The sequence below is a fragment of the Hemiscyllium ocellatum genome, chromosome 5, assembly GCF_020745735.1.
Source record: "Hemiscyllium ocellatum isolate sHemOce1 chromosome 5, sHemOce1.pat.X.cur, whole genome shotgun sequence".
Classification (NCBI taxonomy): domain Eukaryota; kingdom Metazoa; phylum Chordata; class Chondrichthyes; order Orectolobiformes; family Hemiscylliidae; genus Hemiscyllium; species Hemiscyllium ocellatum.
In genome coordinates, this window is record NC_083405.1 from 100681225 (window position 1) to 100696278 (window position 15054).

Sequence of the window (15054 nt, forward strand, 5' to 3'; positions counted from 1 at the left end):
CAATATTTTAAATGCCTGAATATGCTGCATTATTATCAACACTAGTTAATATATTTTGAAAAAATATAGCAGATGGATGCAATAGTATTTGAATAGAGTATGAGATATAATATCTGTGATAGCAAAACATGATCTTGGATCAGGATAGAAACCAAATGGGTAAGGTCAGAAATAACTGGGTAAAAGGCAATAAGTCAGGTAATAATGAGGGCAGCAACAAAAGGTAGTGCATGGATCATGAATAACTTAAATCATAGATTTTGGCATGGAATTGGTGAAGGTACCCACCACAGAGTTCATAATGAGTATTCGGAATAGTTTCCTAGAACAATATGTTGTGGTTCCAACTAGGGATCAGGCCATTTTGTGTCTGGTAATGTATACTGAGGCAGGTTTAATAAATTACTTGAGTAAAAGATCTCATGAAGCAATGACAATAACATGATAAAATGAATAAAATAACTATCATTCGAGAAAACATACGAGTGAAACTAATAGGACAAAAGGCCATTAAGTCTCAGATGGATTGCATCATAGGTGATTTGAGCGAAGTTCTTCAGTAATTTACTTCAGTAGCTGATAGTAATCTTCCAGGATCCCTTGGATTTGGCACATGTCCCAGAGGGTTTGTAAACTGCTTGTTGCCCTCCCTTTTTGAACAAAAGAAAATGGTAACTCTCGGCTAGTTAGCTTCACACGTTTAGTGATGTTAGAATCTATTATAAAGATGTAATAGTGGAACATTTAGAAATACATAATGAAGCAGAATTGGCTAGGCTTACAGCTCTTTGAAGATGTAGTAAGCAGGATAGATAAAGGGGGGACTAGTGGATGCAAAATATTTGAATTTGCAAAAGATGTTTGATAAGGTAAGGAACTCTGGTATGATGGCAGCAAATTAGCATGCATAGAAGATTGGCTGGCTAATAGACTTATGGATAGAGGGATAATTTTCAGGATGGCAGAGGACCGAAGAGATTGGGTTGGGGCAATATACAATATACAATGCCGTGAGAGATTCTTCTTCGCTAATGAGGCTAAAGCAAGAATGGAGCAGGAAGGTGATGTGCCATAGAAATCAGTGCTGGAATCATTAATATTATGGGCAGGTTTGAAGATGACAAAACTAGGTGAGAACATAAGTGATGGACATGATGCCAAGAGTCTGCAGAGGAATATAGCAAGGTTATGAGAGTGGAAAATAGAATATCATGTGGGAAAATGTGAGATCATGCACTTTGGCATAAGAACAGAATAGCTAAATGTTATTTAAACAGGGAAAGATAGGAAAGCTGCAGCACTGAGCGATTTGGGTGTCAAGTGCATGAATCACAAAGCTGATACACAAGATCAATAGGTATTATGGAATGTTGGCCTTTATTTCAAAGGGAATGGATTATAAAAACAGAAGTGTTGCTCAAAATATGCAAGACTGTATCTAATTGTGGTCCCCTCATCCAAGGAAAGATGTACTAGCGTTGGAGACAGACCAGAAAAGGTACATGAGGTTGATCCTGCATATGAGGAAAGGTTGCGTAGATAATGCTTGTATTATTGACGTTTGGAAGAATGAGGCAAAACCTTACTGAAGCACGTGAGATTCTTATGAGACTTCACTGGGTTATGTGGAGAGGTTATTTCCACTTGTGGGAGAATCTCGCACAGAGGACGTAATGTCAGATTAAGTAGCTGGCCATTTAAGACCGAGCTAAGGAAAATTCCTATTCTGAGGGAGTCTGTGGTATTTATGACTGCAGAGCACCGAAGAGATTGGGTTGGGGCAATATACAATGCCGTGAGAGATTCTTCTTCGCTAATGAGGCTAAAGCAAGAATGGAGCAGGAAGGTGATGTTGAAGATTATCTAATCAGTCATTGTCTCATTGAATGGCAGAACAGACTCAATGGATGCAATGGTCCTCTTCTCGTGTGTCTTATGGTGTTATTGTACTTATTTATCAGGCCTAGATATACTTTACATTTTCAAATTCCTGGGTTCTATACTGAACAGAATACTAAACTTTAGTTCCAGATATATGATTAGACTCTATGGCAACATGATTGACTTTCCTACTCTTGGAAGGATATGATAAAATTGGAAAGGTTCAGAAAAGGATTTACCAGGATGATGTCTGGTTTGGAGGGTTTGAGTTATGTGGATAGGCTGGGACTTGTTCACTGGAGCATAGGAGGTTTATAAGATCCTGAGGGGCATAGATATGATGAATAGCAAAGATCCTTTCCAAAACGAGAGGACATATTTTTAAAGTGAAAGGAGAAAGGTTTTAGAAGGGACCTGAGGGTTAACTGTTTCACATAAGGTGGTTCATATGTGGAATGAACTGCCAGAGGAAGTGGTTGATATAGAAACAATTACAGGTAAAATACATTTGGACAGGTATGTGAATGAGAGGTTTCGAGGGATATTGGCAAAATCAGGCAAGCGGGACTAGCTTGAGAAACTTAGCATGCATGAGTTGAACTGAAGGTTTCTGTACTGTATGACTGTATCAGTTCAAATGTAACCATGTGCCACTCCACTTCAGTTAGCATGAGTATATTACTAAAATCATGGCCTCTTCCCACACTGCCGGAAGTCTATTTGACCCATCAAATCTTCACCAACCTTCAGAAGAGCATCCCACCCAGACCCTTCGCCTATCCCTGTAACCCTACATTTGCCATGGCTAATCTACCCAGCCTGGACATCTCTGGGCACTATGGATAATCTACCACGGCCAGTCCACTTAACCTGCATGTGTTTGGACTGTGGGAGGAAGCTCATACACACATTGGGAGAATGTGCAAACTGTATAATGACAGTCACCAAAACTGGAATCAAACTTGGTGCTGTGAGGCTGCAGTGCTAACCACTGAGCCAACGTGCTGTCCCATCAATTGCTGTTGAAAACTGTGGGAAGTTCTCACTTCAAGTTGTTGTGTTGCTGATTTCAGTGTTCAGTGAAATGACTTGAAGCGCATCATAAGTTCCCACAGGAATCCAGAGTTGGATTCCTTCAGACAGTTCTCATCTGGGAAACACGGAAGTTCAAATACTTTATCATTCCTGAGCAGTACCATGCTTTCCTAGCTGAATTATTTTATGAAACAAAATGCATCACTCAAAACAGCAGAAATCCAATATACACTGCAATATTAATTTGAAAAATTACTGCCATCACTGTCACTGTTCGATTGACCAGATTCCATCTCGTCCAGTTAAAATCCCAAACTATTCACATTGACCAACTTCAACCACTAGATGGAGCCAGGCTTCAGCATAAGTTCAGGAATGGGGCCAGCTATGAAGAGAAGAACTGTACTGGAGTCTCAAAACAGTATAGGAGGTGAGGCTAGGCCATGAGGGTCAATAGAGAATGAGGCTCGGAGGTAGCAAGAGAGTAGAGGCCTAAAGGTGAGGTCATGTGTGCTGGCAGGCCAGCCACAGAACCTTTGACTAACAATGTCAAAGTGCAACTGACAGATTTAAATGGATGTATTGAAATTGTTTGTGAAACAATGTTAAATGAGTTAATGTTAAGCGGGGGCCTAATTCATTTGATTGTTATTAGACCGGTGGAGTAGAATTGAGCCTGTCAAGTATGCTCTATCATTTGATCATGGTTAATATGTTTCTGAAAATCATTCTTCTGTCTCCCTGTTCTGCTTGTTCCCCGTACTCATCAAGAACCTACCTATCTGTCTCCATGACTTGCCCTCCATAGCCTTCTGCAGCAACTATTTTCACACATTTACTACCTTCTGGCTGAAGAAATTGCACCTCATTTCTAAAAGGTTATCCATTTAATCTGAGGCTGTGCCCCCAGGTCCTAATCTCCTACGAGTGAAACTGTCTTCTCAGTATCCAGTCTATCTCAGCCTCTCCATATATTCTAAGTATCAATAAGAACCCTTTTTTCTTCAAAGCTCCATTCAGTATAGACTCATTGTCCTGAACTGCTGCTCACGTGACAAGCCCTTCATTCCTGGAATCGTTTTTGTGAACCTCCTCTGGGTCCCCTCCAAGGCCAGCATATCCTTCCTTCGATATGGGTCTCAGGTCACCACCTCAAAATGAGTGAGAATGTTGCATTTGTCCTGCCAACTGAAACTGCATGTTAACCTTAAGAGAATCCTGAACTAGCATTCCTAAGTTTCTTTGTGATTCAGACTTCCGAAGCCTTTCACCATTTAGACAATAGTTTATACCTCTCTTCTTCCTGTCAAAGTGTGTAACCTCACACTTTGCTTGTCTATTCAAGTCCTTCTGCAGTCTGCATGTTCTCTTAACACTGCCTGTCCCTTCATCTGTCTTTGTATCACATACAAACTAAGCAACAATACCCTCTAGATTGTTCATGTACAACATCAATAATTGTGGTCCCAACACTGACCTCTGCGAGTCTCCACAAGTCACTGACTGCCATCCTGAAAAAGACCTTGTTATCCCTTCTGCCATGGAGTCATAGCATCATTGAGCAAGGAAACAAGCCCTTCAGTCCAACTTAGCCATGCTGATCAGATTTCCAAAACCAGACTAGTCCCATAGGCCTGGGTTTGGCCGATATCCCTCTAATCCTTTTCCTATTCGTAGACCTGTCCAAATGTCTTAAATGTTGTAGCTGTACCCACCTCTACCACTTCTCATGACCGTTCATTTCATATACTCACGGCTGTCTGTGTGGAAAAAGTTGCCCCTTGGGTCCCTTTTTAAATCTTTCCCCTCTCATCTTAAATCTGTGCCCTCTAGTTTTGGACTCCCCCTACAGCTTATCTGTGCCCCTCATGATTTTATAGGCCACTGTAAGGTCAACTCTCAATTACCTGCGGTGCAGGGAAAATTGTCCCAGCCAATCCAGCCTCTCCTTCTAGTGGAAACCCTCTATTCTCAGTAACATCCTTGTAAAGGGTGCAGAAAAGATTTATAATGTTATAACATCCTTTTCAAAGCAGGGGCCAGTCAGCCAATCTTGCATCCAGGTCAGTAGCTTCGCCCTCGCACCATGGACTCTCATCTTATTCAGCAGTCTCTTGTGACACCTCCTTTGTCTAATTTGATGCTCTCCTTTGTCTAATTTGCTCATTCCCCTTGAAGAAGCCTTATTTTATTATCCCCTTCCAAGTGCTTTGCAATCTCATCCTTAATAATGGACTCTAAAACCTTACTAAAGACTGAGGTCAGCCTAAGCAGCCTATAGTTTACTACCTTCTGCCTGCCACCCTCTCTCCAAACAGCCATATTCCATGAGCCATTTTCCAGTCCTTTGGGGCCCTCTTTGATCCAGTGATTCCTGAATGATCAGCACCAGTGCTTCCACAATCCCCTTTAAAACTTTCGTGTGTCATTCATCCAGTATGAGTGTTTTATCCACCTTTAAGCTCCTTCAGCCCCTTCTCCTTAGTGATGGCCACTATAGTCACCTCGGCCCCTGACTATCATGAAAATCTGCTATGTTATTGGTGTCTTCCATTTGGTAAAGCAAAATCACATGTCCTATGAACTGAGTTGCATTGATGTGTCCTGGGAAACATGTTACGGGGAGGTTTCCAGTTACAAATGTCTGACTTCGGAATGTTTGTACAAATGAATGCGATCTCATACAAGGTGTAGTTGACATAGGAATGACCTGTTTTACCTTGTCCTACATTGTGTTCTGACTTAAGTACAAATTGAATTGTGAACAGACTCCTGAATGGAACCCATTTGCAACCCAGGGGACTGCCTGTGTGCAGTAATACCAATGCCTGGAATAAGAAACTAATCCTAGGCCATTTGAGGACAGGTCATGGTGGGAAGGCACCTGGTCTGTTTAGATTGGTTGTGTTAAACAAGTCCATGCCCATGAATTTCAGCTCCCGTTTAAGCTATGACTTTGGAAAAAATGATTTACATTGCACATCTGCAATATTTACTTAAGTCATCATAGACTTGTATTTATTAGAAATCACAATAGTCATGCTTTATGCGTTTTGACCTGTTTTAGGTATGTACTGAAATAGCATTGGTTTGCAGACAGTGCTTTGGGGGTCTCTGAAAATCAGTGTTAAACAACTGAAAATGGTGTCAGTTAAAAGCTATGTACTTGAGTCAGAGGTGAGAGTTTGTCTTTGCTTTTCTCTCTGTAGTCCAGTATTTCAGTTGTGAAACAAGGACCAGCACAGCAGCAAGTATCACAGCAATCTGCAACTGCTGACAAACACGGGCATGAGCCAGAATCCCCTCGTAACGTTCAACGTTCAAGGTAAGGATATCTTGCTGTAGTTGTGGGTCAGTGTTGTGTTATGAATTTAGTTTTGTTGTTGCTTCAAATAAGCAATCCACTTTGTGTCATTCTCTTGCTTTTTCTCTTGAACTGCATCATGTTCCTTTTCAAGTAGCCTCCAAATATAATTGAACCACATTGGCTGAATGCTTAAATCTATTGTGGTACAAATTGAACAGAATTGTCTATGGGAATAACTTTTGGCCAAAGGAATTTTGTAATTTGTTCACAGTACATGGGTGTTGCTAGCTAGAGCAGCAGTTATTGCACTTGAGAAGATGATGGTGACCCACCACTTTGGATTACAGAAGACTGTGTGATACATAAAGTATGTGCTCCAGTGAGAGTTTACTTTAGGAGTTCCAGGATTTTCACCCTTAGTTTGAATACGCAGGTGATTATGTTTGCCTGTATAGGAAATTTATGCTGTGGTTTGGAAAGTGTTGTTAAAGAAACCTTGAATTGCTGCAGTGCACCTCAAGGATAGCGTGTGCTGCAGCCAACATGTCCTTGTGTTGGGAGGGAGTGAATATTTAAGGTGGAGCAACAGGTTGCCTCTGAATCTAGCTGCTTTGTAATGGATCTCCTGTAACTGTGAATATTGTTGGAGATGCGTGTATCCCAGTAATTGGACAATGTTTGATCACACACTTAACTTGTGTATTTGTAGATAGATGATAGACAGGCTTCGGTGTGTCCAATGAGTTAGTTACTGCAGAATCCTCAGCCTCTAACATGCTCTTCAAAACTTAGACTGATCCAGCCTAATGAATACTAATTTCTTGATGGTGGTAATCCTTAGGATGTTGTTGATTGGTGCATTCAACATTGTTCATGCCATTGAATGTCAATGGAATGTGATTAGACAGTTCTTTTGATTGATATGCACTTGTGTGGTGAAGATGTTACTTGGTACTTTGTTGCTCAAACTTGAATTATATTCTGATTTCATTGAACAGGGATGCAGGCTGCTTCATTATGTGATTAGCAATAAATGTTGTGCAATCATCAGCAAGGACTTCTGATCTCAATTTGGAAGAATGCTTATGAACGAAACAGCTGTGTGGGGTTGGGCCAAGGTCAAATCCAAGAACTTCTTGCAGTAATGTATTTAGACTGAGATGATTGGCCTCCAGTAGCCACAATTATTTTACTTTATGTTGTGTATGATTCCGACCAGTGGAGATTTATCACACTTTCATATTGACTCCAGTCTTTCAGTCAAATACTACCCTGATGTTCCAGGCATTTGGTCTTACTTTGCTTTTGGAATTTAACTACGTTAGCTCCTTTTGATCTGAACCAAGCCCTGATGGTAGCTAGAGCCAGTTGGACCTTTTGAAACCCAAAATAAATATTGGTGCGCAAGTCATTGCTCATATAGTCATAGAGCTGTCAAGTGTGAAAACAGACCCTTCGGTTGAACTTCTCCATGTTGACCAGATATCTTCAATAAACCTAGTCCCATTTGACAGAATTTAATCCATGCCCATCTAAACATTTCCTATCCAAATACCCATCCAGATGTCTTTTAAATGTTATGATTGTACCAATCTCCACCATTTCCTCTGGCAGCTCATTCCACATATGCACCACCCTCATGAAAAAGATGCCCCATCTTAAATCTTCCCCTCTTACCTTAAACTTATACCCACTAGTTTTGGATGGCTCCAACTCCGAAAACACCTTGTCTATTTACCCTATCTGTGGTCCTCATGACTTTATAAACCTCCATAAGGTCACCCTCTCCACCTTCGCCGGTTCAGGGAAAATAGCCCCAGCCTATTCAACCTCTCTACAGCTCAAACCATCCAACTCTGGCAACATCTTTGTAAATCTTTTCCGAACGCTTTCAAGTTTCACAACATCCATTCTGTAGCAAGGAGACCAGAATTGTATGCAGTGTTCCAAAAGTGGCCTAACCTATATCCTGTCCAGCTGCAACATGACCTCCCAACTCCCATACTCAATGCACTGACCAATAAAAGAAAACATGCCAAATCCTGCCTTCACTATCTTATCTATCTGCAACTCCACTTTGAAGGAGCTTTGAACCGGCATTCCAAGATCTCTTTGTTCAGCAACCTCCCTAGGACTTCACTACGAAGTGTTTAAGTCTTGTCCTGATTTCCCTTCCCAAAATGTAGTACTCGCATTTATCTATATTAAACCCTGTGTGTTCTTTGTTGCCATTACTGAAGATGGCTTCAATTACATCTGATAGAGAGCTGACTGGAGTGATAATAGGTCAGATCAAATCCATCCTGTTCCTCAGTAAATCTGTCTGGATCATTTGGACCTCTTCCAGGGCAGGTGGAACCTGGTATAAAAAGGACCTAAACTGAAGGGGGCAATAATATCTTTGTGGGGAGGTTTGTTAGTACCACTTGTGAGAGGGTTTAAACTAGTATGGCAGGCAGCAGGTCAACATATGAGACGAGGTAGAACTTGATGAATAAGCAGGGGTAGTTTAGACAACAGAATCTGGCTATAAAAGTGTACTGAGTAAGACAGGAAGGAGAAATTGTAAGGTTAGAGTACGCAGCCAAAATTAGAATTGTTCATACAAATGAACAGACTGTAAGGTACAATTCAAATTGGAAGCTATGCCTTGGGTCAGGGGTCAGTCATGAGCGTACATAGTTTTAGGTTAAGGGGATGGAGATTTAGATGGGATTTGAGACAAAACATTTTCACTCAACTGGTGGTGCAAATCTAGAATTTATTGCCCGAGAAGGTAGTGGAGGCCGGAAATCTTACAACCTTCTAAAAAATATTTGGATGAGCACTTGAAATATCATGGCATTCCAGAATATTCAAAGTTTGTGAGAAGATTTGTAGCTCGGGTGCTCGTTGTTGTGGTTCTGTTCGCCGGGCTGGGAGTTTTTGTTGCAAACGTTTCGTCCCCTTTCTAGGTGACATCTTCAGTGCTTGGGAGCCTCCTGTGAAGCGCTTCTGTGCTGATTCCTCCGGCATTTATACTGGTTTGAATCTGCTGCTTCCGGTTGCCAGTTGCTGTCCGCTGCAGTGGCTGGTATATAGGGTCTAGGTCGATGTGTCTGTTGATAGACTTTGTGGATGAGTGCCATGCCTCTAGGAATTCCCTGGCTGTTCTCTGTTTGGCCTGCCTTATAATAGTGATGTTGTCCCAATCGAATTCGTGTTGTTTGGCATCTGAGTTTATGGCTACTAGGGATAGCTGGTCGTGTCGTTTCGTGGCTAGTTGGTGTGACCAGCTATCCCTACTATTATAGGGCAGGCCAAACAGAGAGCAGCCAGGGAATTCCTCGAGGCATGGCACTCATCCACAAATTCTATCAACAGACACATTGAACTAGACCCTATATACCGACCACTGCAGCGGACAGCAACTGACAACCGGAAGCGGTAGATTCAAACCAGTATAAATGCCAGAGGAATCAGCACAGAAGCGCTTCACAGGAGGCTCCCAAGCACTGAAGATGTCACCTAGAAAGGGGATGAAACGTTTGCAACAAAAACTCCCTGCTCGGCGAACAGAGCCACAAGATTCCAGAATATGGGACAGGTGCAGGACATTTGGATTGATGCGCCACTAGTTGTAGTTATGTTGATGCAGACTTGGTTGACTGAAGCCCTTTTTCTGCACTCTATGACACATTATAGTAGCCATTACAGAGACACAGCTGCAGGATGATCAGGACTGGGAACTAATCATACCAGGTTATAAGGTTTATAGGAGGGATAGTGAAAACAGCAGAGGGGGTGGAGTAGCATTACTGATTGGAAACACCGGTGAGGGAAGACGTAATAAGGGGAAAGCACATAGAGAGCTTGTAGGTAGAACTGAGAAATGGTAAAGGAATTAAACTCCCATAGGTGTCTTATATAGTCCAGTTCATAGCAACTCTGGAGTACTAGATTGTATGAATGTTGAAATTAGGCAACTATGTAGCAAAGGCAGAGTAGTACTAATGGATCTTTCTATTCTTAACATAGACTGGGAGAGACAGATAAACACCTACCTGGAAGATTGTGTCTGCGATGTGGCAATATGTTTTTGATGCAACGGGGGGCGAACAATTTTGAATCTAGTAATGAGCAATTACTTTGATTTCAATAGTGAAGTGGTTCATGAGTATTTGTGAAACAGTGATCATAACGTTATCGAGTTTCATGTATTGTTTTTATGAGGTAAGGAAAGATGAGATATTAGAATTTTGGTATTCGGCAAAAATTGTTCAGGGTAAACTGGGAACTTCTGCTAATCAGTAAAACAACTGTGGAACATTGGAGGGTGATCAAAGAAACAGTTAATGTCATTCAGAAGCAGTATGTACCCATGAGAAGGAAAATTTCTACTTCGGATCAGCCATGGATGTCTCAGGAGGTAAGGGACAGCATAAAATGAAAAGAAAAGTTGATAAAAACATCATGGATTGTATAGATCCCACAGAATGAGACAAATACAAACAACAACAAAGGTCCACAAAGCAGCTTATAAGAGCTACTGAAAAGGATTCTGAAAGGAAACTTGCAATGGTCATAAAAGGCTAGAAGAGATTTTTGAGTTCTGTAAACAAAGTGGTTAGTTAAGAGCACTATTGGTGTACTGAAGCCAGAGAGTGGGGATGTTGTCAATAACTTGGGAAATGGCAGGCATGCTGAGTGATTATCTTGCTTCAGTATTCACAGCAGAAAAGGAAGGTAACTTGTCAGAATACATAAAAAGTGAACAGAGGATTGGGGATCGAATCTTAATAAAATTCATTTGAAGTAAATCTTCAATAATGTGGAAATGAATGGAACGGAAGAGTGACAAGTTCCCAGAACCTGATGGTTTCCATCCATAGGTGTTAAAGGAGGTAGGAGAGCACAGTGCTGACATCCTAACTATCATCATTCAAAGTTCCTTGGATTCAGGAGTTCTCCCTCTGGATTGAAAAATTTGCTCATATTACTCTGCCCATCTAAGAAGGGTGACAGAAGGAAATCACAATTACAGACCAGATAACCGAAGATGTGTGATGGAAAAACGTTGGCTGCTATAATCAAGGATAGAGTAACTGATCACCTCAGACTTTCAGTTAATCCGGATGTGGTGGAGGCTGGTACAACTGCAACATTTAAGAGGCATTTGGGTGGATGTATGAATAGGAAGTAATTGGAGAAATATGGGCCGGGTGCTGGCAGGTGGGACTAGATTGGGTTGGGATATCTGGTTGGCATGGATGGGTTGGATCAATAGCTAAAGTGGAAGCCCATGGGGTTGAAGGCAAATTAAGGGACATGGATAGGAAATTGGTTGTCACAGGAAGCACAGAAGTGAACAATGGGTAAGCACTGAAGTTGGCAGGATGTGATCGGTGCTGGTGTCCTGTAGGGATTTGTGTGGGATCTTAATTATTCACGATATCCATTAACAATTTGAATAATTGCTTAAAAATTAAAATATCCGAATTTGCTGGTAATATAAAATTGGGCAACATTGTCAACAGAGTATCAAAGGATATGGGCCCAAGGCAGACATATGACATTAGGCACTAAAAGAAAATTCCTGAAGAAGGATCACTGGACCTGAAATGTTAATTCTGATTCTCTCCACAGATGGTACCAGACCTGCTGAGATTTTCCACCAATTTCTGTTTCTGGATATGAAGTTAGGTCACAGAGTAGCTGTAATGTGAATTGAATTGAACTAGCTTTGTTGCCTCATATACTTAAATGAGTACAGCGAAAAGTTTATGTCACTATTTACAGCACCATCTTGGGTACAAAGGTACCTAGGAGCAACTTTTTCACTGACAATATCTAGCCTTTCCAGTCTATTTTTATTTCTCAAATACTTCATTCCTGGCAGCATCTTGTTAAATCTTTTCTGAACCCTATCCAGCTTAATAATATCCTTCTGCAAATGTGTTGCTGGTCAAAGCACAGCAGGTTAGGCAGCATCTCAGGAATAGAGAATTCGACGTTTCGAGCATAAGCCCTTCATCAGGAATAAGAGAGAGAGAGCCAAGCAGGCTGAGATAAAAGGTAGGGAGGAGGGACTAGGGGGAGGGGCGATGGAGGTGGGATAGGTGGAAGGAGGTCAAGGTGAGGGTGATAGGCCGGAGTGGGGTGGGGGCGGAGAGGTCAGGAAGAGGATTGCAGGTTAGGAGGGCGGTGCTGAGTTGAGGGAACCGACTGAGACCAGGTGGGGGGAGGGGAAATGAGGAAGCTGGAGAAATCTGAATTCATACCTTGTGGTTGGAGGGTTCCCAGGCGGAAGATGAGGCGCTCCTCCTCCAGCCGTCGTGTAGTTGTGTTCTGCCGGTGGAGGAGTCCAAGGACCTGCATGTCCTCGGTGGAGTGGGAGGGGGAGTTAAAGTGTTGAGCCACGGGGTGATTGGGTTGGTTGGTTCGGGCGGCCCAGAGGTGTTCTCTGAAGCGTTCCGCAAGTAAGCGGCCTGTCTCACCAATATAGAGGAGGCCACATCGGGTGCAGCGGATGCAATAGATGATGTGTGTGGAGGTACAGGTGAACTTGTGGCGGATATGGAAGGATCCCTTGGGGCCTTGGAGGGAAGTGAGTGTGGAGGTGTGGGCGCAAGTTTTACATTTCCTGCGGTTGCAGGGGAAGGTGCCGGGGGTGGAGGTTGGGTTGGTGGGGGGTGTGGATCTGACAAGGGAGTCACGAAGGGAGTGGTCCTTGCGGAACGCTGATAGGGGAGGGGAGGGAAATATATCCTTGGTGGTGGGGTCCGTTTGGAGGTGGCGGAAATGGCGGCGGATAATACGTTGTATGCGCAGGTTGGTGGGGTGGTAGGTGAGAACCAGTGGGGTTCTGTCTTGGTGGCGGTTGGAGGAGCGGGGCTCAAGGGCGGAGGAGCGGGAAGTGGAGGAGATGCGGTGGAGGGCATCGTCGATCACGTCTGGGGGGAATCTGCGGTCCTTGAAGAAGGAGGCCATCTGGGTTGTGCGGTGTTGGAATTGGTCCTCCTGGGAGCAGATGCGGCGGAGACGAAGGAATTGGGAATATGGGATGGCGTTTTTACAGGGGGCAGGGTGGGAGGAGGTGTAGTCCAGGTAGCTGTGGGAGTCAGTCGGTTTATAATAGATGTCTGTGTTGAGTCGGTCGCCCGAGATAGAAATGGAAAGGTCTAGGAAGGGGAGGGAGGAGTCTGAGACAGTCCAGGTGAATTTCAGGTCGGGATGGAAGGTGTTAGTAAAGTTGATGAACTGTTCAACCTCCTCGTGGGAGCACGAGGCAGCGCCGATACAGTCATCGATGTAGCGGAGGAAAAGGTGGGGGGTGGTGCCAGTGTAGTTGCGGAAGATGGACTGTTCCACATATCCTACAAAGAGGCAGGCATAGCTGGGGCCCATGCGGGTGCCCATGGCAACTCCTTTAGTTTGGAGGAAGTGGGAGGATTGAAAAGAGAAGTTATTCAGGGTGAGGACCAGTTCAGTCAGTCGAAGGAGGGTGTCAGTGGAAGGGTACTGGTTAGTGCGGCGGGAAAGGAAGAAGCGGAGGGCTTTGAGTCCTTCGTGATGGGGGATGGAGGTGTACAGGGACTGGATGTCCATAGTGAAAATAAGGCGTTGGGGACCGGGGAAGCGAAAATCCTGGAGGAGGTGGAGGGCGTGGGTGGTGTCTATATTTCCCTCCCCTCCCCTATCAGCGTATATTTCCCTCCCCTCCCCTATCAGCGTATATTTCCCTCCCCTCCCCTATCAGCGTTCCGCAAGGACCACTCCCTTCGTGACTCCCTTGTCAGATCCACACCCCCCACCAACCCAACCTCCACCCCCGGCACCTTCCCCTGCAACCGCAGGAAATGTAAAACTTGCGCCCACACCTCCACACTCACTTCCCTCCAAGGCCCCAAGGGATCCTTCCATATCCGCCACAAGTTCACCTGTACCTCCACACACATCATCTATTGCATCCGCTGCACCCGATGTGGCCTCCTCTATATTGGTGAGACAGGCCGCTTACTTGCGGAACGCTTCAGAGAACACCTCTGGGCCGCCCGAACCAACCAACCCAATCACCCCGTGGCTCAACACTTTAACTCCCCCTCCCACTCCACCGAGGACATGCAGGTCCTTGGACTCCTCCACCGGCAGAACACAACTACACGACGGCTGGAGGAGGAGCGCCTCATCTTCCGCCTGGGAACCCTCCAACCACAAGGTATGAATTCAGATTTCTCCAGCTTCCTCATTTCCCCTCCCCCCACCTTGTCTCAGTCGGTTCCCTCAACTCAGCACCGCCCTCCTAACCTGCAATCCTCTTCCTGACCTCTCCGCCCCCACCCCACTCCGGCCTATCACCCTCACCTTGACCTCCTTCCACCTATCCCACCTCCATCGCCCCTCCCCCTAGTCCCTCCTCCCTACCTTTTATCTCAGCCTGCTTGGCTCTCTCTCTCTTATTCCTGATGAAGGGCTTATGCTCGAAACGTCGAATTCTCTATTCCTGAGATGCTGCCTAACCTGCTGTGCTTTGACCAGCAACACATTTGCAGCTGTGATCTCCAGCATCTGCAGACCTCATTTTTTACTCTTTTAATAATATCCTTCCAATAACAGGGCGACCAGAACTGCTGTATAACCTCAAAATATTATCCACACTCTTGTACCCAAAGGCCTGAGAAATGAAGGCAAACATGCTAAATAGTTTAACCACCCTGTCTACCTGTGGTGCAAATTTCAAAGAATTATCTACTTGAAGCCCCCGAGTCTATGTTTTACAACACTAGCCAGGGCCCTGCTCTTAATTGTGTAAATCCCACCTTTGTTTGTTTTCCCACAATGCAATATGTCGT

General features: G+C 43.9%; 1 protein-coding gene across 2 annotated transcripts in view; it reads left to right on the forward strand.

The window, feature by feature from the left end:
• waca (WW domain containing adaptor with coiled-coil a) overlaps window positions 1–15054 on the forward strand; it is a 128035-nt gene that overhangs the window by 90721 nt on the left and 22260 nt on the right. For both annotated transcript variants that reach the window (XM_060825041.1, XM_060825043.1), the window contains exon 11: window positions 6126–6241. In XM_060825041.1, the coding sequence (XP_060681024.1) occupies window positions 6126–6241 (116 nt within the window). The remainder of the gene's footprint in view (window positions 1–6125; window positions 6242–15054) is intronic.